General features: G+C 42.1%; 1 protein-coding gene across 2 annotated transcripts in view; it reads left to right on the top strand.

Annotated features, from left to right (window-relative positions):
• MVB12B (multivesicular body subunit 12B) overlaps positions 1-24,539 on the top strand; it is a 155,395-nt gene that overhangs the window by 105,594 nt on the left and 25,262 nt on the right. For both annotated transcript variants that reach the window (XM_038745172.1, XM_038745173.1), the window contains 2 exons: positions 20,783-20,838; positions 23,495-23,554. In XM_038745172.1, the coding sequence (XP_038601100.1) occupies positions 20,783-20,838; positions 23,495-23,554 (116 nt within the window). The remainder of the gene's footprint in view (positions 1-20,782; positions 20,839-23,494; positions 23,555-24,539) is intronic.

Raw genomic sequence — 24,539 nt, 5'->3', positions numbered from 1 at the left:
GTTACTGTGCAATGTTCTCTTTCCCTTGGAGAGAATAAGGGGGCAGGACAATTGAAAATGGTGGTGGTGTTATAGCTTTCACATACTAAAGAAGGATTTTAATGACTGATGGGGCTAAGTGGTGTTTTTCATTCGAAGTAAAAAGTACATCAACTACTCCAGCACGCTGCAAGTTCTGTTCCAAGAAGGCACTGGTGGGGTGGCCTGTATTTACATATTCTGATAACTCAATAGCTTCCTTTTGTAATTGAACATCATTTATAAAGGTTGCGGGATTGTATTTGTGCAGTGTAAAGCTGTTGATTCAGAATAAAAGCCGTCTGACTCGCAAAACATCTGCAGTAGTTCATTTTGAATATTGCCCAAGTTGTCAGGTTATCCTTGAAGCACCTTGTGCCGGTGTCACATTAGAGTTCAAGGTGATCTTGGCGTGTCCATGCACACACCCCCATCCACCTACCTACCTCCCCAGGCTTGTCCTTGCCCGTTTCTTAGAGAGCACTGATTGTCACCAGCTCAGAAGGGAGTGGGGTGGGAAGGACCAGTGCCACCCAATCTCCAAACTCATCCAGGAAGGAGGAGTCAGTAGTCTCCTCAGCAGGACTCACTTATAGGGTGAATGACAGCTTTTTCACTCATAGCAAATATCTAGGAAGTCATTTCCTGTTTTTCACAATCAAAGGTAAAAGCATTTCCGGTAATTCATGTATACGTTTTGTTTTGTTTTTTGTTTTCAAGAGTGATCAACAGGCAGATATGCATTATAAATGGGTGTGTATGTGTGAGGGTATATACATTCACGAATACATATGTGCCCCAGCTACATGGTTTTATGACTATGATGCATTTATTATGAAGTGAGCTCCCTTTTTTTCCATGTGCCAGACCTTTAACGTGCTTACCTGTGGTTTGAATAGAATTTAAAAAGATTTTCGTTTCATGAATTTAATGTACCTTACTCATTGGACTCATTGGACCAAGCATTTTTCACTTTCCACAAGCAACTAAGGTTCTCTTTTGCCCAGGTCTAATAAGGGAGCCCTTGAAACAGATCTGGAAGTAAAAATGATTACAGAAATGCCCACCCATGATGGTATGGGGGGTGGTAGCTTGCTAACATAGTAACTTCAACTCCAGGGCCCAGCTGGAGGCAGGGAATCTGCTGCCCTTTGTGTTTATGTGAACCACAAAGCCACTTTGATGAAATTGACCAGGAGACATTTTCTTATTAAACTGTACTTGATATCTGCTTGGTTCTTTGAAAAGTTTAGCAAGTGCAACAGCTTTGGCTCCTAGACCATTAAAATGAAAGGGAAAGTTTTCAGTTTAATATAAAATGTAAACGTACGGCTTGTGGCCTTTTGTACTTTAATACCATGTGTTTAATTTACTTGTTGAAGCACTTCAGAAGCTTGGAAATTCTCACACCTCGTGTTTTTCAATCAGAAAATAGTTTTGATGTACTATATTAACATTATATAAAGAAGAAAAGGTATAAATCAGAAATGATTAGAAAATATTTGTTCTAATGTAGTAATAATTTGGTAGTAATGCTTTTCATCAGCAGAGCTTAAGGCTACATTAAGTGGACAGACTTTATATGGATTCTCTAATTTTAATCTTCAAAATGCTATCTAATGTCTCATTAAGACTTGCATATAATGTATCTTAAGTACAGTCATTAAATATAGTTTAGGGAGATTTATGTTCAGATATTGCTTAAAGATGTTTTAATAGGCCCATTTACTCTGATGGTATTAATGAGCTCTTAATGCAGGCTAAGCTTCTAAAACTAGTGGTAGAGATCCCAGGCTAAATACAACAGCTTAGGATCTGTACCTGGCTTGGACACTTCCACAAGATTTGGCTGTTTTTAAGGATTGGAAGTACTTCCGCTTCAGGATCAATTTAGACCATTGGGTCTGCCTGGGAGCTCTCCTTTTAACGGCCTCCTTTTGTTATTTTAGATGCTACTGCTTCTGACCTTCTCAAGGCCTGTAATGAGACACTTAGGTCAAGCAGTTTCATCTCCCAGCCAATCTTGGGGGGGGGGCGGACTTTGATCTGTGCCAAAGAGAATTTCAACAAGGTCATTTAGTGCATCTTCAAGGTCCTCCAAAGCACCCTTCCTGGAGCCCACAAGGGGTTAAAGAAGGCTGTTGCGGTGTTTCTTGTATCAGCATCTGCCAGGTAAGGCATGCACAGTCTGGCATCATTATGTGAACAGCTTAGATCTGCCATAAGTGAGCTGTAAAAGGTCACATGGGTGTGCTTTAATCTTTCAGGAATTCAGAATGGCTGGAATATACATAATAAAGTAGTCCCCTTTTTTTTCTGTGAAAAACAAAGCCCGATAAAAAAAAAAACCTATGCATGGGCCCTCATATCTGCCTGGACCCTAGCATTATTCAGGTGTGTGTGTGTGCATGCATATGTGTTTGTGTGTGCCTGTGTGTGTCTGTGTGTGAGCTACACACCAAACTATTTTTACCGATTCTTTTCTGTATTGCAAATGAAATGTTCTTCCTTCAGTTTTCATATGTGTGTGTGTGTGTGTATACGTTTTAATACAGGAGACAAAATCCCTTATGAGTTCAGAGACTTCTAATTACTAAATTGGTTTGTTATAAGAAGATAATAGCAAAGAATTTTCTTCTTTTCATAATTGGACATTGCTTCCCTGTAGGCTAATGTATGCACAGACCTTGCATACACAATAAGTTGTGCATTTGAAACACCATAACTAGCTAATAACAGTGATGGTGTCATCAGAGAGTAATGGTGTGCTGATTAGCATAATTAATGACAAATGGTGGCACGGAATTGGTGGATCGGCTTTGTAGATGATGAATGCTCTCAGGCCCAAGTTGAAGCCTGCCACCTAGGCCTCGCTGGCTGCCAGCCCTTCTGTTCTTTCACAGGCAGACCTCATTAGTCACGATGGGAGATGCCAGTTTATATCCACGGCTGTTGGGAGCACCAAAAACTTAATAAAGGAAGCCAATGCGGTTTCCCTTTTTTTCCTCATATTTACTCAGAAACTCATAACTTCCTTGGCCACAGCTACTTCCAAGATTTGTTGACGATCTGTCAAGTTATTTTAAGAGCACTGTGTGGAGCTTGAAGGGTAAACAAAAGGTGTTTCTGGATGTAGCGCCCTAAAGTGCCCCACGTTGCATAGCTGTCCACCTACTTTGTGGCGGTATGGGCTCAGTCGGTTTATCGGTGTGTTGGTCTGGGATGGAGGAGGAGAAAAGAATAAGACCAAATGTGGCTGTCCTGAAATGGGGCTGGCACATTTATCTCTGACTTGATTCATCAGGCCTAATTTGCATTCACAAATGAGACTGATAAAAATGGATTTGGCTTTTAACCTTTAAAGGGGAAAAAGTATTCCTTTACAAGACTTCTGGGGGGATTTTGCCCTTATCTGATAGGAGGGAACTCCTTACCAATAAGGAAGAAAATCCTTAATTTGCATTGGTGAATGAGACTAATTATTATATAGTTAATTAGCATCTGGAAATGAGGATTATCTTAATTACAAAGCACAATTTCCCTAATAGCTACAAAACTGTAAGTTTGATCTGTGTGGAAATTGGTGACTATTATTATGTAATTAGTGATCACATTAATGGTACAGAGTATTTAAACATAATTTGCATATGCAAATGCAATTTACCTGACAGAAACACAGGGCCTTATTAATGATTGTGAGCAAGAAAGATCTAGAGGGCTGCAATTTATTGACCGCTTTCTGGTTCTCCCAGGCCCCAGGTGTGGATTACATGCCTGAGGTAATGGCAGAGGACTGTCTACCTCCTCGATTTTAGGCATGAGTGAAGATTGTGCCGGTATTATGGAAGATAAAGTGATCTCTTGGGGAAAATGGCCAACCACCTTCCAGGTTCTAAGCTCCAACGTCATCTCCCCCTTAGCCTTGGAAAGAAAGTTCGTCGGGTTCAGTGTTCACTGTGGATATTATCTATCCATCCATCAGTAACTGGTTCTAAACTGTAAAAATGGTGCTCAGGGGAATCTTGTTTTCTGTCCTGTAAGTTCTATGTCTTTGTCTTTTTCATTTATTGGATTTGCATCTACTGTTCCCACAATCTGACAAGGACACTGAAAGGCGAGCTGTTTTTTTCTGTTGTATCACTCCATGTGTTCCTTTCGGCCCTGTCCACTGTGGTCACAGCTGGGTTTCACGTTTCCCTTTACAAACAGCCTGGAGTATGGATTTCTCATTCAACTGCTAAACCTGTACAACCTGATGTCTGCTGAACCAGACCTTTCAGAGCAACCGGATAAGAGCGTGTTTCTGTTTGCAATTCACAGGAAACAAAACCGGTCAGGGTGTTCTCAAAAGTCCCAGAGAGACAAAAGGTCAAATTTCCATTTTTTGTTAATATACTTATGCCCACGGTGCACAGACACCCACGACACAGTGTACACATTCTCCAGAACACATCCCTTACACAGAAATCTGGAAACCCCTACTGTCAAACATACCCCATATCCAGTCACACCCGGAACCGGGATAAGAAGCTAAAATAAAGGAATGAGCTTTCACATTTGTATTTCGGTGCCTAGCCATTCCCTAGTAGTTCAGAAAATGAATGGGAATGTTTGAGGGCAGTGAGGGATATAGCTTAGGGATCTTTTCGGCTGTATCTAAAAGATGTTCTTCAGTGCTAGCTTTCAAAGCTGCAGTATACCTGGAACCATTGTCTGTCAGACTGTGAACAGGCAGCACCTGGGAAGTACTTTTGTATGGGGGCGGGGGAAGGAAGGGTCCTGTGAAAAGTACAATTTTAAGCCACTTGTGGATGGAGTTAGCTTGTGAGGGTGAGGGAGTTAGGGTAATTCTGGTTGACCTCATCTGGTTCCTCATTATCTTCTAAAAGTCCTGCCCTGGTTACTTGCTTTCTCACGTGATGGGCCAGTTAATTAAGGTTTGATTCCTACTGGTGGAAAATTCGATCTTTGAAGTTTAGCATAGAAGAAATACTTCAAAAGACTTATTAAAAAATAATAACTTCAAGAGCTTATTCCTTAAACTTTTGCCATTTGAAGTGCCGTTTTGAAGCCTTTCCACATTCCTCAGATTCTGGCTCTCCACAAGCTTTAAGGAATGGCTTGGCTATGACCTGTCAGCATTTAACTTGAACTTTTTTTTATTAAAATTAAAAATGTAGAAACCAGGTGTTTTCTTCCATTTTCGCTGGTTGGAGCCTCCAGGAAAGACCTGATGCTAGAAGGGGCATACTGTAAAAGTAACCTAATAGGAAGTAGAAGTGGATGAACTTTAACTTTAAAGGGGCACTGCCGTCCGTGAGGTGCCATTCCCCTGTTTTCTACATGAGATTAATGGGGCTTCATGGAAAAGGAAGAAAGTGTACCAAACCCTGCTTCTTCATTTCCAGAGGAAGGACGAGAGTCATCCTTCATTGTTACAAGGGAGGACGTCTTATGATAGCCGCTTCCTGCCTGTCCTGCAGCAGGCCGAGTAACGTGTTCAAGGCTGAGGTTGATCTGGGCCCTGCCAAGGAAGCCTGTCTTGCTCTCCGTACTCCAACTAGGGCCTGGCTACACCTCATTAGTTGCTGGGTGAGGTGCCAGCTTCTATTCTCTGGTGTCCTTTCTGCACAAAACACAAACACATATGGCTTTCTGGCTCCAGGAAAACTAGAAATAATGTTTCCCTGCATTGGATGGCTCCTTGTCCCCTTCCTTTTGCCTCTCCCAATGTCTCAATCTCACAAACTTCCCCTAGAAGTGTGGTGTAATTCCTATTTCAAAGCAGTTCCCTTCCCAGGACCCACTGGCTGACCTGCTAGAGAAATCTAAGGCAAGAAAAGAACTGCCTGGGGAATTTGCTTGCTGTTTTAATCTGGAGGAAAGTCTCAAGCCCCAGAGAAAGAAAGAATATTATCATTCCCTTTAGGAGAGTCATGAATTTCAGAAATTTCCCAAGCGGTCTGGTGTGTAAGGGTAATTGCAAGGTTGGCTTGAAGTGGTAGGCAATGCCTGTTTCTTATGTAAAGGAGGCTGGTCACTTTTTTCTGAATTTGGTGAGGTTACCGACCAATAAGAAGAGGTGAGAGAAAACTTGCAGTTGGGGTTAAAAAAAAATTGCAAAAAGGTGGTTTTCTAAGGCCACAAGCGGTACCTTCTCGAGTCAGAACTGCTCTGACAATGGTAACAGTACATTTGGAGGGACAGGGTTGCCCTTTGACATCGATCCTCATGGATAGAGATAGACTGTCTAACACCCCTACCTTTGCCCTGCAGTAACCCACCGTGAACCTCACATCCACAAATTTATCTAAACCCAGCTTTCAGTTTTGACAGTGGGACCGAGCTAACCTCTGAAATACTCCGTGCATGTTGCAGGCTCCAGAGACTCCTGAATGCCGCTGCTTTGGGTCCATTGTGTTAAATGAACAGGAATAATGGGGCTGATGTGAACTGTGCATGTAGAGAGGTTCATTAAAAGCCCATACTGAGACATCTTCAATTACCAAGCACTTTTTAAATTCTCTGGTTGAAGTAGAATGGCTGTTGTCTCCTGGTCCGTAGATTCCGTGTTTTATCTCTGTTTTTTGTTTTTGTTTTTTATATATGTATGTTGTCCCCTCAGTTAAACTTCCTATTGACCAGCCCCGTCTTTATAGCAAAATTATCCTTGAATACCAAGGACAATTGAATGGCATTGAACATTGAGGACAGTTCACTCCCTGCCGCCTCCCTCCAATCCCCTTCACCCCAAAGCCATATCCTTTTCTGCGTCCGCTGTAGTGTTACAGCTCACGAGCAGAGAGAGCAATCATTAGGCTAGAGCCACACATGCTCGCTCCCAGTGAGCGGAGCAAAGGCTCCTGCCCCTCCGAAAGGGCTCCTGGTGGGGCGGGGGGCAATTCTGTTTCCTCTCATTAGGCAGGGTGACTAATGACTGACTGAGGCTGTAGGACCATCCAGGGGCCGGGGGGGGGGGGGGCGGACTCTGTGTAACCCTCTTGGCGCAGCCTGGGAAGACAGCCCCCATTGGAATGGCACAGATGGCAAGCCCAAACGACAAAGTAAACTACAATATGTCTTGGAGACACTGTCAGCCTGCAGCTTATTTGTCATGTCATGGCAGTCTATTGGGTTAGGGAGTAATGCCTCCCATCTCCCTCCTCCTGGTTTGAGGAATTATTTACAGTAGGCTGCTTTGTAGGGATTGGCGAGAACTAGGGAGAAAAGCCAGAATGCCAACGGTCAGTTTCTAAATGCTTGGGAAATTTTCTTTGTTTCAAAAAGGTGAAGGGCTGGGAAGAGTTGAACTACCATGGAAAGCATTCAGGCAGTGTTTGGTATCCTCTGGGGGAAACTGCTTTTGGCACTACTACTCGTTGTTCCTTGGGCCAACTGTAACCTCATCTCCTAGTGATGTCAGGTTGTCTCTGATTGTCAGAGCACCTCATCTCCCTTTTTTCTCATCCCCCTGCAACTCAGAAACCAACCTTACCCATTGACCTAACATCTCAGGAATCTGTCCTGCTGTTGAGTGAAGGTGGACTGGCCCAAAGAGGTGGGAATAAAGGTTAATTCCATTTAACACTTACTGGTACCCACAGGGTGCCAAGAGTAAAGATTTTGAATGATCATCCTTGTCCTCAAGGAATTTTCAGGAATGGGTCAAATTAAGTCCTGCAGGTCCTTCTGGAGTAAGTTCCCAAGCAACTGCTACAGTAGGCTCCCAGTAAATCCTGTTGTTGATGTCAAAAGTAGCTGAAGACCATCGATTCAGTTTATTTGTGTCATGCAAATGCAGCTTTGATATTTAGCTTTAAATTTAGATTCTCTTTACAGATACCCTGGTGTTGGAGCTTGAAACACAGCTATTGGGATGGTGATTTATTTAAGAAAAATCTGCTGCTTCCTTGTACCACCATAATTAGTTGAGAAACACTTTCCCTTCATCTAACCTATAGGGAATTTCTCTTACACCCACCACCTACTAAGGCCCACCATATCCATACTTGCCATTTCGAAAAATAGACAACAGTAAAACCAGTGAAATGGTTACACTTAACAGGAAGTGGAGGGCAATATCATAGTAAGTAAGCAGTGGAAAACAGGAGGTCCAGAAAGTAGTGCTGAATCAAACTTTGTGATCTTGACTATTTGGACTGAAGTTCTTGGGTCAAAATGAGAAAGATTCAGGAATTTGGATCATATTCTGTGTGTATATGAAACAGGGAACGTTTATTACCCTTTTTTCTGTAATGTCCCAGTATCCTATGCTTCTGGGCACAGGTATGTAATAAAAAAGCCCTCCTGAATATAAATAGCAGATTATGGCAGCAGGATTAACTGGGGGATTTATCACCCATCTTGTTTGTATAGACTTTGGGTAAATTTCACACAGATCAAATGATGACATGGCCATAGTTCTGAAAGTTTCACTGTTTTCTTACCTCAATTTTATTTGTTTTCTACAAATGATGTTTCTTAGTACCCTCTCCCCTCTCCCACTTCATGCTTCAAAATGTAATTCTTCTTCTGTTCATGGAGTTATTGGTCTCTGTGTCTGCCTGAGACTCCCAGAGCTTGCTCATGGAAATTGGTCAGGTGAAGCCCCTCCCTGAGAGGGATTAGTTCAGATTAATTTTCAAAATTCCAGTTCCACTTTTTGTTGAAGATCCCTGGGAGTGTGGACAATATTTCCAGAAATGGGACAGCTAATGATGGGTTTTTGTACAGGACTCAGCCCACAGTGGGAACTCAGTAAATACTATTTGTTGATTGATGGGGCCTGGTAAATCAATCTCATGAAATACCCTCAATTACCATGGAGCAATTCAAGTGTCCATGCAGGTCTAGAGCTTTTAATCAGTGACATTGATTGAGTGCTTACTGTGTGCAGAGCACTGTGCTAAGCGCTTGGGGAAAGTGCAATACAACAGAGTTGGTAGAAATGATCTCTGTCCACAGGGAGCAGATAGTCTGTGATGGGAGACAAGCATTAAAATAAGCTACAGGTAGGGGAAATAATAAAGTGTAAGGATATGGACAAAAGTGTTATGGGGCTTGAGTGCATATCAAAGTGCTTACACAGCCAAGTGCATAGTCAATGCAGAGAGGAGTTCAGGGAGGGGAAGCAAGGACTTAAGGTAGGCCTCTTAGAGATGTGATTTTAGGAAGGTTTTGAAGGTGGGGAGAGTGGTGTACTGTTGACTGTAAGGCTGCTGTGGGAAGGAAATGTGTCTACCAACTCTTGTAATGTACTGCCCCAAGTGCTTACTACAGTGCTCTGCACACAGGAAGCACTCAATAAATACCACTGATAGTGATGAGGAGAGAAGGGAGTACCAGGACAGAAGGAGGATGTGGGAAAGGGGTCAGAAGTGAGATAGATGAGATCAAGATGCAGTCTGTCAGTCAAGTCAATTGTATTTATTGAACGCTTACTGTGTGCAGAGCACTGTACTGTGACAGACACATTCCCTGCCCACAATGAGCTTACAGTCTAGAGGGGAAGCTTACCATCTAGATATAGAGAGTGGACTGGCATTTAGAAGAGCAAAGTGTGTGGATTGGATTGTAGTAGGAGATCAGTTCAGAAAGGAGGGATGTCCTCATGGGGAAAACTAATCTAGTGGTGTGGTAAATATAGTCTGTGCTTCCGCTGCTGGTAACTCCACTAGTTGGGTTCACTTTACAAGTATGGATGAGAGTACTGGTTTTTTTTTTCTCCAAAGACTGTAATGTTTTTATATTATGCATGCAAACGTTAGAATTACTGGCTGACTGTTCCACACCCTGCCCCTACATGCTCCAGTATTGAATTAGTCTAAGCCTTCTGCCCCCATTTGGCATCCCTCTTGGCTGCTTTCATTTTCAGCATTGGGAAGTCAATGCAACTCATCATTCACTCTCTCTAAATGGCATGGGCAGAAATGCCTTCTTGGAATGTGGCACATCCGAACTGGCAAGCCAGTTCTGATTGGCACTTAGGGGAAGCGTGATTCTTGATACAAATTGTGACTCTATTCAGACTTCACACATCATTCCAGAACAGTTCTCTCTTTGAATGACCTTTCAGGCCAGGAAGACCCAAGGAGGGATTTACACTTAACTAGTTTCTGAGGAAGATATAGTTAGAATTAGTTAGGAAACTGTTTGAATAATCCTCTCTTCTTTCCCCCACTTCCAGATTGCCTTTATTTTTTATTGATTTGTTTTTTTTAATGGGTACACATATGTACTTGTACATACTCACAGGTTAACGTTCACGCCTACCATGTTGAAAGCATTTTCAGCCAAGATTCAAGGTTGGAGTTTTCACTAAGACCATGTTTCCTATCCTTGCTGAACCTCCAGATGTTTCCCTGAGACCCACAGTTGTTTTCAGTCCATGAGGAATCACCTCCATGTGGATAGAGGGAATTGTTTTTCATCCCTCGTTGTTACTGCCAAATCAGACAGTGACTGAGGTTTCATATTGTTTGATTTCTTTTATTGGTTTGGAATCCTGGTAATTTGGTGATCCTAGGATTGCTCTTAACGTGAATTGCACAGTTTTGGGGTGGCTTGAATAGATTCCTGTCATTCATGATTAGAACAATCGGGAAACATTTTTCTTGTGATTCTGAAGTTTCTTCTAAACAGATGAAGTAGCTGTGAGCCCTGCAGAAAAGTAGGTTTGCTATCAGCTCTGCATTGTTATCTCAGCCTGGGAAGAGATGGAGAGAATGTCTTCCTACTAAACTAGCATTTTCTAGCTCCATATATCACTTCACACTTAAATGTGACAGCCATATGTTTAATGTTTTTCTATTGGATTAATAATGTTTAATGTTAAAAGCAGTAAAGCGAAATGTTTTTGTTAGGGTTGAAAATTCAAGTGTAAAAGACCATGCCCAAAAATCTTCCAGTAATAATAGTAAAAAAAGAAAATCCAAAGCTATTAAAAAAAAATGTTTCAGCACCAAAATGCCATAAGGTCTCATATTTCCCTGGGACCATAGGTGTGTAAAGCCGCTGATTCCAGCCCAGCCCAACCCTGCCCAACCCGACACTCTGGTGTGAAGGATTAGTGCTCATTGCAGTGTGCAAACGGAGCCCTCCAGCCCTGAAGCAGCCATTCATCTCTACCCAGGAGCTAAATATGACAATGTTAGCATTTTTCATTTCCCTGACGTTACCATTAATAAAGCAATGATCCAAAAGGAGCTTTGCTGAGTCTGTTCTTTATACTTCCATCACTCACGACTAGATAATTTCACACAGGATCGTTTTTAAATTAAATGACGATAAAAACGCTCTGCTGTTCTGTGTTCACTAGTTCATAGAAGTCTATCAAGTCATTAATGTGTCATGACAAACTGCTAGATGGATACAAGAGTAATTAATTATTTGAATAAATAACAGGTTGAACTTGGTGCTTTGAACCACAATGGCATATGCATCAAATCGAGGGCATCTTGGAGCCTTTACAAAGCACTGGCCCGAAGGGTTAAAATTCAGGCCAGAATACTGGAATTGGTGAGAAATCATTTTCTAAACATCCTGTAATATCTTGCAGGCCCTAAACTGAAGTGTCACATTTCAGTGCCTGGGTTGAATTTTAGTGTTCTAGTTCCTCTGTAATGGCCATTTTAAGAAGCCATCTGATCATTGATGATTTCAGGGAACAATTATACAGATTTTCATAATCACCATTAATCTCCACTTATTTTTCAAGATAATTACAGCAATTATTATTTAGATTCCTCTTTTATGTGCACATTGTAGGAAAGAACAAGTGCTTATTATATTGGGTAGTGCAGAGGACTACAGCTTTAAATTCTTTGTCATCTCCAAACTCATTATTTTAGCTGGTGCTGTCTCTGAAAGTTCATCAGCTTTAGAAATTGAAGCAGTAATATCAGGCCCTATGATTAAATCTTACACTTTGTCTTAAAGTGTGGTTAGTGAGCATTGGGGAATTGCAAATTTTTTTTACTCTTAACTTTTGTTGCAATTTTAAGGAAAAATACAGTGGAGATGAAGTATACAGTCAGGATGGTAGTCATGTGTCTATTTTATATTAAAGACTTACTGACTGAACTAACAAGTAATATTGATAGAATACATTTTTGTGACATGCCCTTTAAAGGTTATTATTAAATCTTGATAATTTATAGCATATTGGCCTTACAGACATGGCAGTAGATAAAAGTGAACAGTCTACCTGGTATTTCTGAATCAAATGAAAGATGATGTCAATTTGGTCATAAATACAGCTTCATCTGCTGCTGCTTTGCCCTCTACTCACCATGATTTCCAGAGGCTCGGTCCTTGGATTTTGGATTTTGAAAAGGTGAAGTATGGGATTTTATTCGGGACCATGAGTAGAAACCATTGCCTCAGGTCAGCGTAAGTGCATATATGTAGTATGTATGACCTAAAGGGAAAACTCACGTGAAAGTGTTTTACCCTCTTAGAAACGAGAATACTTGGATACTTTTTAAAAACTTTGAAATGACATTGTACCAGTGTTTCATTAATCTGCTGTGAACACTGCAGTCCTGATTACATGAATGGAGAAGAGGAGGACAGAATAGGACAGTGTATGTTGGCATAAGGGAAGTCATAAAAGTGAGGCATTGGCAGCATGGTTGTTTGTGCTGTTCCTGCTTTCCAGGTAAAAATAAGAATTGCATTTCTAACATTATCGAACTCATGGCCTCGCCAAGCCCTAGACTTGCTTATTTTTAACTACTGTTGATTGGAACCATATTGCATTCATGTAAATTAATCTGGAAGCCCTGAGAATTATGATGCAAGACATATGAAATCTCTACAGTTACCTTGTACCCACAGCAAAATATGGGCTTCTTTGGGGTCTCCTAGAAATTCATGTACTCTTAGGGCTTTTGGGACCTAGACAACAGTAATCCTGTCTGAAATCCAGGCAGCCCATTTCTCTCTCAGGGCTCAGGTCAGTCCTTCTGACTTCCCACAAGGAAGCAGTTTTGTAGTGGTGTTAGTTCTGCCCAGTTTGCACGGGGCGGGGACCATAATGTGAGGGATTGTGTCTTTTATATTGCACGCTCCCAGGCAATTCATTCTGCACACAGTGTTCAATAAATATGATTGTCTGATTGACTGAATAGGCATCATAGGAGAGCAAGGCATTATGCAGACTTTAAAGAATCCTGTCCTCAGGTTGCTGATGTATTGGGCAAAAGTCAGTGATGGTCTTGGGAAAGAAGCAGAGCTGTTGCCGCAAGGCTGTGCTGCTTTCACGATCATTTAAAAATCCCCCCCAGATAAAGATTCCTGCTAAACATCTTGTCCCTGCAGGCCCTGGCAGTAGTCACTAGACTCCATGAAATATCACCCATATGCTGATTCAGACCTTCATTAGGAATTAGCAATCAATAGGGCCTATCTCTAAACCAAGTTGGGTAGGGACATCAGAGAAAGGTTGTGGTGTCTGCCTGCTGGAGTTTCCTTTCCAATAGTTCAGGTGACCTCTGGGCCCATGCCCACTGTCCGGTGCATTGGATTATTTGGTTCTTTGGAAGGGAAAAGGACCTTCAAGAGTCTACCTCAGTTTCTTTAAGAATGGTAATACAGGCTGTTAGGTTACCTCCTGAGAATCAGAGGTTGCTGATCTAAAAGAGACAGGAGACTGGAATCCTAGTTCCCTTGGTCATTTGTGGCTTTTGGAGTCTAAGGAAAAGTGTTCCAGTTATACCTACTTTGAGGGTGAAAGTCCATTTTCTGAACCTTTGTTATTTTTTTCAGGGAATATTTCTGTAGAATCTGAATCTGCTCAGGTTGCCAGTTTCCTGTTGTGCTTGGAGAGTCTAGCTTTAGTCAGGAGGTAGTTCCTCCTGAACAGAATAAGCTTCTTAGTAACAATTTATGGTTACTGGGCAAGAATTTCTAAAAACCTGTAAGGCCAACTGCAGGAAAGAAGTGGAGAAAATATGAGTTGGCTAACACAGTAGCTTCCCAAAACATTTTTCTGAGTTTTCTGTTGATGAGCCCCTGCTTCTACTTTTCTGCTTTTTGCCTATGACACCGAGAAAATCTTGACAGAAGAGTTGATTAAATATTATCATCAATCGTATTTCTTCAGCGCTTACTGTGTGCAGAGCACTGTACTAAGTGCTTGGGAAGTACAAATTGGCAATGTATAGAGACAGCCCCTACCCAATAGTGGGCTCACAGTCTAAAAATTCAACTAGTAGAGAAGTGTCCTGTGTTACAAGGTGGGTGGCACAATTTCCTTTTTGTTTTTGCCTAATTCCACTTTCCAAAACACAGTTAAGCATGCAGTCTGTGCCTTCTCTAAATTATGTTCTAAGAGAACGTAAAGGGTGTGTTCTAAAATTCCAACAAAATCCGCAAAAGGGCCACTGGGCTTATTGGGCTTCAAAAAGGAAACCAGTGGGATTTTCCCTTTATTCTGAGCAAACTGCAGTTGGAGAGCTTCATCTTCTGCAACTTTCTGAATGGATTTCTAAGATTTGTTTTGGGGGGCTTTTTAATATTTGCTATGCATTTACTGTGTGTCAAACACTCTTCAAAGCGCTGGGATAGGTACAAGTTAATTAGGTCGGACACAGTCCCTGTCCCGCATGGGGCTCACAGTCTATATTATTATTATTATTTATTGAGCACTTGTGAGAAAAGCACTGTACTGAGTGCTTAGGAGTGTACAATATAGTATTAAACACATTCCCTGCCCACAATGAGCTCACAGTCTAGTGGACTAAACAGGAGGAGGAACAGATATCCCCATTTTACAGTTGAAGAAACTGAGTCAGTGTCCTCACCCATGGCCTCCCTCTGGCCTGGATCACCCTCCCTCCTCATACCCGACAGATAATCACTTTCCCCACCTTCAAAACCTTATTGAAGGCACATCTCCTCCAAGAGACCTTCCCTGACTAAGCCCTTCTTTCCTATTCTCCCACTTCCTTTGGCATCGCCCTGACTTGTTCCCTTTATTCATCTCCCCTCCTTGCCCCACAGCACTTCTGAACATATCTGTAATTTATTTATTAATATTAATGTCTATCTACCCCCCTAGACCTGCTCCTTGTGGGGCAGGGAATGTGTCTGTTGTTATATTGTCTGTTGTCTGTTGTTATATTGAATGAAGGAGAAATTAAGTGACTTGTCCAAGGTCATACAGCAAGCAGTTGGCAGAGCCAGGAGCAGAACCCAGGTCCTTCTGATTCCAGGCCCATGCTCTCTCCACTAGACCATGCGGCTTCTCCGTACATTGTCTTTGATGTATGGTTAAGTAAAATTACCTTTTGTTTTTCATTCTGAAATATAAAGCATCATTTCCTATGCCATTCTTGTGAGGGACACATGGAGACAAACAGCAGCTCATAAAAGTAGGACCCTTGGTGCTGATGAACTCCCTATTGTGTTAGTGAAGACAACTGTTTCCAGAAAAGAGGCTCTTCTTGACAGAAATTCTTGATTCCAGTTTCTGGGATCCTCTGTGATTTGTGGATAATTGGGTGAGCACTTCCACATTAAAACCGATTGTACTGAAATTTTAATCGACAGTCAGCTGGGGACAATGACAGATCATTTCATTTGAAAAGGTAACCGTAAAGATGCATCTTTTTAAAGCATATTTTTGAGTTTTCCGGGTGGGTGACCGGTTTTTGACAGCTTACACAGTAACTCAGGAATACTTCATCAGTCATCTGGTCAACATGACCAAACTAATTACATCTCAGAAGAACTAATTTCTGTCCTTGCTGATTAGCTTGCATTGAAATCTCCAGCATGGATATGGCCTAATGCAGGGTGATTTTCAAAGTTGCTTGTTCACTGGAAAGAATTTAGACCATACAGATCTCTGTTAGGAAATGTCCCCTCTTGTCTCCCACCTCCACCCCCCGTTAATTGCTCTCAGTAGTTCAGATTGGTCAGCGCACTTTGGTAGAGAGGGGGTTGGGTATGCCTCACCTTGTAATTCATTCATTCAATCGTATTTATTGAGCGCTTACTATGTGCAGAGCACTGTACTAAGTGCTTGGGAAATAGAAGTTGGCAACATATAGAGATTGTAATGAATAACTTGCTCTGACTGTAGTAAACCTCCAAGAAAAACAAGGGACTTCACAAGACCCAGAAGAGCTAACTGACCTTGACAGACCAACAGCCTGGCCCTGCAGTAGTTGACAGGAAGGGAGATGGTGTATTTCAAGGAGAATGCAAGATAAAAGAAGTCATGCAAGCCTCCACTCCTCACAAGTGCAAATGGATTTAGGAAAAGTGGCTGAAAGGTCTTGATGATGCAGGTTTTTGGCATTTTTTTCCATCCCAGATTGCCAAGAACTTTAGAAACTTCCCCGGAAAATGAGAGTCTTGAAAGGTGGTGATATTGATTGTTTACAGTTCCTGGTGCTGAATCAGGTACACAAAATTAAAGGCCTCCCACCGTTCTGGTTTCATTTAATTTTATTATGAACATGACTACCTGCCAATAAATCACATCGTTCACCACCAGGTTCGAAAGTACTTTCTGAGTAACATTACTCTGGGTTCACTTAACACTGCTTGACAACTTTAAGCACAGAGTAATTGTAACTCTAGTAATGGGATTTGTTTTTTTTTATTATTATTCTTGCCAGATCATTTTACTTCTCCCTTTCCCCATCCAAAATATCTGTGGAAATTAATAAATTTATTGATTTAAACATTTTCTTTCCCAATGTGCTCAGGGGAGATCTCAAGGAAGAAATGAAATTGGCATTTCAAAGAGATTACATTGTTGGTTTTAATCCAGTGTCATTGGAAAATTGATATATGCCTGCCACATTCTATGTTCAACCCTCAGAAGTCAAGGAGCATTGGGCCTGGGAGAAGTTGAGTCTGGATAATTTCCTTGGCAAATAGAATCAGGGTTCCGATAGAGAGGAGGATGCAAACTGTAATCCTATCACAATGTGAGAAAGGATTCCTGCAGATTCCTGGCAAAGCTGTCTGGGCAGCAGGATGCCCGTTTTATGTCTAAACAAATGCCACATGCAAATTGGACTGGTTTAGTCAGAATAGCTGCACCTTGCAGTGAATGCAGGTATCATGGATGCTTGGAAAACAAACCCCCTTTTTTCTCCTTGGCATGGGCGGTGGATGTGGAGGGGAAAGGGGTGGGGGGATTCAGTGACAGATTAGTGCTTTATTTGTTTAAACCTTGCAGAATCTGTAAGCATTTAAAATGCTCTTGACTTCTAGTGCCTGATTGTAAAAGGAACAGTTGAATGAGCTCATTGTTTTCTGATTTTTTTTCTTTAATGTATTTTACAAACAGTCTGGTGACAGGCCTGACGTGCTGATTTCTATGTACCCTCTCTTCAGTTTGGGATTACAGCATTAATAACATAGTTCCATGCATCATGCCATTTTTAAGCATGATCGTTATGATAAAGGGCATATACTTAATTACAGGCCTGCTTAATTACAGCTCTGTTGAAGCTCGTTTGTTTAGGCGAATGCTAATTGCGCTACTGAGCCTTTGGCACATCCTTGCTTTAATCTGCTCTGGGTTGCTGTTGTATCAGCGCTTGGTTAAAACTACCACAAAGGCCAGCGGAAAAGGAGGGAGAACCTTTCAGTCGTTTATTGTAAAACTGCTGAAAAAGGCCAAGAGAGTGGCCATACTTAGGCACTCTTAATTTACTATTCATCTTTATGTTGTATCTTTTTGACATGTGCATCTCTGTACATACATGTGGGCCCAAGAACGTGCCGTGTCCTGGGTATCAATGAAGAACTAGCCCCTTCCTGGAGAAAACACTCCTGCTCCTGCCCATGTTTTTTCAGTGCAGTTGACTCTGTGTAATTATTATTCACCTATATCATTATTTTGTTGTAAAAGCGGGGACTGTTGGACTGGGTCACTACTTCCCACCCCGAGAGGGACTGGAAAGCCAGGAGAATGCGTCAAGGCCAGGTGATCTGATCTCAAGGAACCCTTCATTCTGGCCCCAGCTCTGCAGCCCGCTCCCCGGGTGGCCCGTAACAAGATGATTTCGGCTCTGTGCTGTGACCTACTCCCCGAGGACTAGTATGCTTGAAGGGTTTCCACCAATGAGCAATTGCAGGCTGCCTTGACTGTGTAAAGGAGAATGCAGGCATTCTAATATCGTTAGGGGTTTTCCCTTCCAGGGAAATCGTTGGAAGGGGCTGTGTATTAAAGCCGATTGTAGCCCTTAAGTCAGTCGACTCTGGTGAAGCCCCGTGTGTGAGGCAAAAATGAAGGGCTTGTCTGGGAAATCTGATGCTATAGACATCTGTCTTTCAAGCGAGAAATAAATTGTGTGCAAAGTTTAAAAACAAAACAAGCTTCCACCTATGTGTCAGGTTTTTTAAAAAATTATCAGCCTGTCTCTCATCTGGGAATATTTCCCTTTTACTTCAAACTTACATTCATTCATTCATTCAGTCATATTTGAGTGGTTACTGTGTGCAAAACACTGTACTAAGCGCTTGGAAAGTACAATTCGACATGAGAAGGCTTACCTCTTTTTGAGGGAACCATGAGGCCCACACTCTGATTGCTTGGCTCATTCCACTGATCTGGGAAGATTAAGCAGTGTATCAGATCTCTTTACTCTTTTTTTTTTCTTTTTGGGAAAGTTGTTTGCAGATTACCCATCACCCAAGAGCAAATTGGAGCACATTTTACTGAAATAGGAAGGTAGTTTCTCGGTGAACCGACCACCACCACCAATCTGTTCTACTCATGTAGTCAACTTTGGAAGCCACAAAATCTATAAAAATCAAAAATCCAGTTTATTAGCAGAAGCAGCGTGACTCAGTGGAAAGAGCACAGGCTTTGGAGTCAGAGGTCATGGGTTCAAATTCCAGCCCCGCCAATTGTCAGCTGTGTGACTTTGGGCAAGTCAGTTCACTTCTCTGTGCCTCAGTTACCTCATCTGTAAAATGGGGATTAAGACTGTGAGCCCCGCATGGGACAACCTAATCACCTTGTAACCTCCCCAGCTCTTAGAACTGTGCTTTGCACATAGAAAGCACTTAATAAATGCCATCATCATCATCCAGACAAGCCATGAGGCAGATCTTTGCCCACAACAGGCACTCAATTTGCAGCTGACCAACTTGGCTTAACTAGTAGCCCACGAAAATGGCTTGGGGTAGATTGACTCCTCCTTGCTCATCTTCAGTCCAGCTCAGATCAGGGTAGAGTCAGGGAAGAGAGATGATAATCACTGGAAAGATCTTATGTTTTCTTAAAGGTTTAGGATCACCCTTTAGTTTAGCTGCTTAGTTGCCAATTAGAGAAAATTCTACCACTAGGAAATGTCCCAAGCCAGGGAAGGTTTTAGTGCCAAGTGTAGCACCATCTTCATATGGGGTGGTGGAATGAGGCTAGTGAATGAAATTCACTGCCCACTGCAAGGAAGTCAGGCCGTGTACCTGCTCCTGCGTGGTTGCCTTTTGGCTCCTTTGAGGCTGCTCCTTGTATTCTTTATGTTGTCCAAAGCCCACACAGCTGGTGGGATGGAGGGTCCACTGGCCTTAGAGTACCTTGGAAGAGGAAATTGAACTGTCACTGGGCAGAATTTTTCTTCCAAGAAGAAGCATGTGTTACTTGCTCTACCCCTCCACAGGGTTGTGGTCTTCATTAACATCGTATGTAGCACTGAGATGTAGTTTCAGGAATCCTCGGGGTCTTCTGACAGCCAGTCACCATTGGATTGCACCCTACTGCAATCCAATCCAAAGGCGACTACATGAGTAGAACAGGTGGGTGGTGATGCAGAGATGTTTTGTAGCAGCAGTTTGTATGCATCTCCAGCTTCCCAGGGCTTTTACTGTCCTGAGTCCATGCCAGTGGCTTTACCTTGTTGCTCCATTACCTTGCCAGTCTTTGCTTCCCGTTCCCTCACCTTCCCCTATCCCAGTCATCACTTGGCCTGGCCGGACCCCAGGAATGCAGGAACCCTGCCCTAGTGCAGCTGCTGCCTCAAAATCTCACTACAACTGGAATTGACCCTGCAGCTCCAAGTTGTTTGGCATCCTCACCCATTCCAGTCAGAGCTATAGGGTATGGCATTACAATCCCCCGAGGACAGTTGTGGGACAAGTCAGTACTCTTTAATTCTGTCAATACAAAAAGTCAATACCTGAAAATGACAAATGGAATATCGGTGTAATTTGTGTTTGGTTTATGCTACACTCTAACACAGTAGTTGTGTTTTTGAAAGAATCCCATGGAGAAATCTTGCTAAAGTATGTATTTACTTGATGGGAATGAATAGGTTATGGGCTAAATGGATCAAAGGTACCACCACCACTGACATTTTTTATACAGTTTCCTATATATTATTTTTACAGCAACTAGTTGCAGAACGCTTTACCCCTTTGCTTTTTACTACAGTTTTGCAGTGTTAAATACTGGAAGTTGCAGAAAGAAGTACTATGCTTTACAATACCATAAAGCTGAGAAGCATAGCGACTTAACCTGGGAAGCCTAGCAGCATCATGCCTTGGCCAAGACCATGTGCATGCACACCACTATTTAATTGTACACCAAATCTACTTGCACTGGCTTTATGGATCATGTTATACCCAGAACAGATTCGAGTTGTGGGCAAAATGCTCCCTAATTCTTCCATCATGTAGTAGCCAGATTGAGTAATGACAATGTGTGTTATAATCAGAAGTGACTGTATTTGTTGAATTTTTAAGATATATTTTGTACCTCCTGAGACCGATGAAATCCTCTTGTTTCCTTTTTCAGCAATGGATGGAGTGCCTTTTATGATTTCAGAAAAGTTTGCAGGGGTTCCTGGAAGTGTAAGTTACATGTATTATCCATATTAGAAAAGCTCATGCCTCCCAATATGTCTTTCCAGTTTTAATTGCACAGGGCAATTCTGATCCAGCATTCCTAGCTTTAAATACTCCATTTTCCAAATTATGCTTATTCATTTTTATTGTTTAAGTTTGTTCATTTACTGAAAGAGAGTATTATTAGTTTCCAAATGACAGATGCTCCATTCAGTGATCATTTTATCCCATGTCCAGTGTGGCAGGGATTATCTCAGGAAGACAGCAGGCCCTTCAGTTTCTCCAGCCATTTGGCAAACAGTTATAATCCCTAAATACAGATGGGCAGACCGAGACCCAGAGCAGTTATATGAGCTGTTTAAGTGAGTCAGTGATCAGGCCAGGAGTGACTTTCTTTTATCATTCCTTCTCTGGCTACTAGACTGTTCTGACCTCTCTCGTAGCAGAAACCACAACAGAAGACTAGCACTGGATGAGGCTGAAAAAGGGAAGCCAGGGGTATTAGATTAAATCAGTTAACCAGTCCCTTACACTCAAAACACAAGGGCATTGTTTAAAACCAAGGCTCTGGGATTCCTCTAGGGATGGCCCATTACTTTCTGCCAAAGGGTTCTCTGTAGTTGGTGAACTGTTGCAAACCCCTACAAAGTATTTTCTGGTTTTCATCCATTTCTTCAGATAACTACTTCAAAAATGCATGCTGTCACTGGGAACTTGAACACTGGTTAAAGAATCATGGAAATGTTGTTCTTGGATCCTGATTCACCATCCACCTTGAGCTTGAGTCCCCTCTGCAGTTTCCAATTTAATGAAATATAATATAGATCCCTTAAATCTTTCTGGTAGCAGCTTAATCTTGAAAAATGTTTGTGATGTTACACGTGGAGCTGAAGCAACTTGGACCGCTCCAAAGTGGCTGTGTTGCCATAGATACCCTGGCTGCTCTCCCGTTTCCTTGGAGAGGCTGTTCTGTCCTGTTTACCAATTCCAGTCTAGAAAGTTTAGTGAGGCACTTAGAGCCTAATGATACAACAGCTGGACCTCTGCTGGATTCCCAGCCACAGAATCAGAGCAAGAAAAAAGGTATTCTGTGTTCCTGGGCCTTGTTGGCTAGTGTTGCCGAATATGCCGTACCGTTCTGGAGGGACAAGACACAGGCACAGCAATGAACGGAGATTTAGAGCTAAGTTTGGAGGCAGTTTCCCTGGTAAATTTGTTGCTGGCAAGAGAGGGCAGCAAGTAAGGAGAGAGAATCCCATAGGTTCCTGTGCAGCTCGAGCAGCCCTCCACAACCTTTCTTCCCCCAGGAACTCACCTCCAGTGTGAGAAGGAAGGCAGGCGGCTTCACTGCTCACGCTACCTGTTTCAGCCCCCAGTGGGATCATCCAGGTGGCCAATCAATCAATCATTCATATTCATTAAGTGCTTAATGGATGCAGGGCACTCTACTAAGCGCTTGGGAAAGTACAGCACAACTATGTAGCAGACACATTCCCTGCACACTACGAGCTTACAGTCTAGAGGGAAAGCTAATCAGATTGGGCACGGTCCATGTCCCACAAGGGGCTCGCAGTCTTAATCTCCATTTTACAGCTGAAGTAATTAAAGCACAGAGAAGTGAAGTAACTGCTCAAGGTCACACAGCGGACAAATGATAGAGCTGGGATTAGAACCAAGGTTTATCTCACTCCCGGGCCCATGCTCTACTATGTACTAGGCCATGCTGGGCATTTTGTGGGAGCTGGTTCATGACAGGCAGCCAAGTCAGCCCTTGGCATCAGGACCTGGTTTGGACCCAGAGTAAGTCCCCATGCAGGGAAACAGGAAAGTATCGCCCCTAGCTCATTAGTTGGTTTCCTCATGCCGGTAAGGCAGGAACCAGTGATTCACAAGGGTGGTTGGAGTAAGGGGTTGGGTAGGGGAGAGAGAAGAGAAGGAAAGAGGCCTTCATTGCCGTGAAATTACTGAAACTCCCATTAAATGGGATGTTATCATTTTTCACAGCCATTGATTTCAGAAAATGATAATTTATGGGCAGTTATATTATTCATCTTACATTTTCCGAACTGAAATTCCCCCAGTTCCCCTACCAGATCCTAAGCATGAGTAGGGCAGCTAAACCTCACGGAGGATTCTTTAGACACCATTGCCACCGTATGGTCAGTGTGATCAGGGTTCATTTTGCTGGGCCCACAACAGTGCAGAAAAAGGTGAAACCTTGCAAATACATGGTGTGGGAGGCTTTCTTGGGCGGAAAGACAAATGATTGGACTTAGTAAAATTGACGTGTTTGAGAGGTGTTGAATATGAACCCCTCATGTTTTTCCCAAATCCAAAGAGCAATGCCATCTGAGGTTGGATCAGTTGTAAAGTTTTTAATTAAATTCTTCCTTATTATTTGTACATTTATTATAGCCCTAATAATGCAGTGAATAAATGAATGTTGGCAGTGCATTTCACATATTCAAAGGACCTTAGAAAGAATCCAGTATGATTTATATATACATACTCGATTCTTTAAATATATATATGTATATATACTTATATATATGTATATTGTGTGTATACATATATTTGCATCTGTATCACTTCTAAAACAAAATGTAAAATAAAATTTACCAGCTGTACTAGAAAGTAAAGTTCATTGGTTTGTGCCTTTTAGATGCAGCAAGTTGATCTCTTGGGAATCACCATCAAGTCTCTGGCAGAAATTGAAAAAGAGGTAAGTGGTATTCAACCCCACAGTGGTACAGCAGCCAGCCCAGGGTCCCTTGGGAGCAGGCCTTCCCACAGTTGATACTAGATACTGCTTGCTTTTTGCCCAATATGGCCCAGGCAGCAGAGATGAAAATCAGTGCCATATGATAAGCTCAGAAATGACAAGGGCTGCATGATTTCTTCATATCAAGAACCTATGAAAGTCATAGCTGGTGATCAAATCTGCTGCTCTCCCTAGGGGATCCTTTGGGTGGACTTCCTTTGGTTATCCTTCCTTGTGAATACAGCAGGACTAGGGATTTTATGAATGAACAATATTGTCACAATTGGATGAAAGGGGCAAAGCTCATTAAAGTGGTATCGACAAACTGGATCCAAATTTAGAGTTTGACACAGAATATGATTTTTCTCTTCTTGAGAAAAAGAAAACCCCAGGTTTCAATGCTCACAATCGCTCTGGAAAACAAGTCAGGATAATGGAATAAAACCGGAGCCCAGATTTGTCACTGTTTTCGCTGTTTTCATAAGACAGCATTAGAGAGTGTACTGTCTCTTTTTTATGTATAGAAGGTTGTTAAGCAGTCACGTGCTCTGAGCCAGCTCTCCTTTGAGAGGAACATTTGTCTCAAAGATGGAAATGGTAGAACCATTTCAATATTCTCTGTTCCCTTTGGGTTTTCTCCTTGTGTTCTCAGCTAGCAGAAGCAGGTTTCTTTATTGAAAGATGGCTGAAATCAAGGAAAATTGAATCAATGTGGTACAACAAAATTTCTAAACCTGTCACAGCAAAAACAAAAAAAAATTGCGCCCCCTTTGTCTTTGATTTTCAGTAAATCATAAAAATGAGCGTGATTGTCATTTGCAAATTCTAGATTACTTGGGGGGAAAAATAAATGTGTTTGATAGGAAACCAAAAATGCATGTAATGATCCGGAGTCCTATACTGGCATGTATTGTTTCCTGTATTAAGGAAAATTGCTTGGGGTACA

The sequence above is a fragment of the Tachyglossus aculeatus genome, chromosome 4, assembly GCF_015852505.1.
Source record: "Tachyglossus aculeatus isolate mTacAcu1 chromosome 4, mTacAcu1.pri, whole genome shotgun sequence".
In the NCBI taxonomy this organism is placed as follows: Eukaryota; Metazoa; Chordata; class Mammalia; order Monotremata; family Tachyglossidae; genus Tachyglossus; species Tachyglossus aculeatus.
The sequence above is the reverse complement of the archived record's forward strand: the minus strand, read 5'-3'. Positions and strand labels throughout refer to the sequence as shown.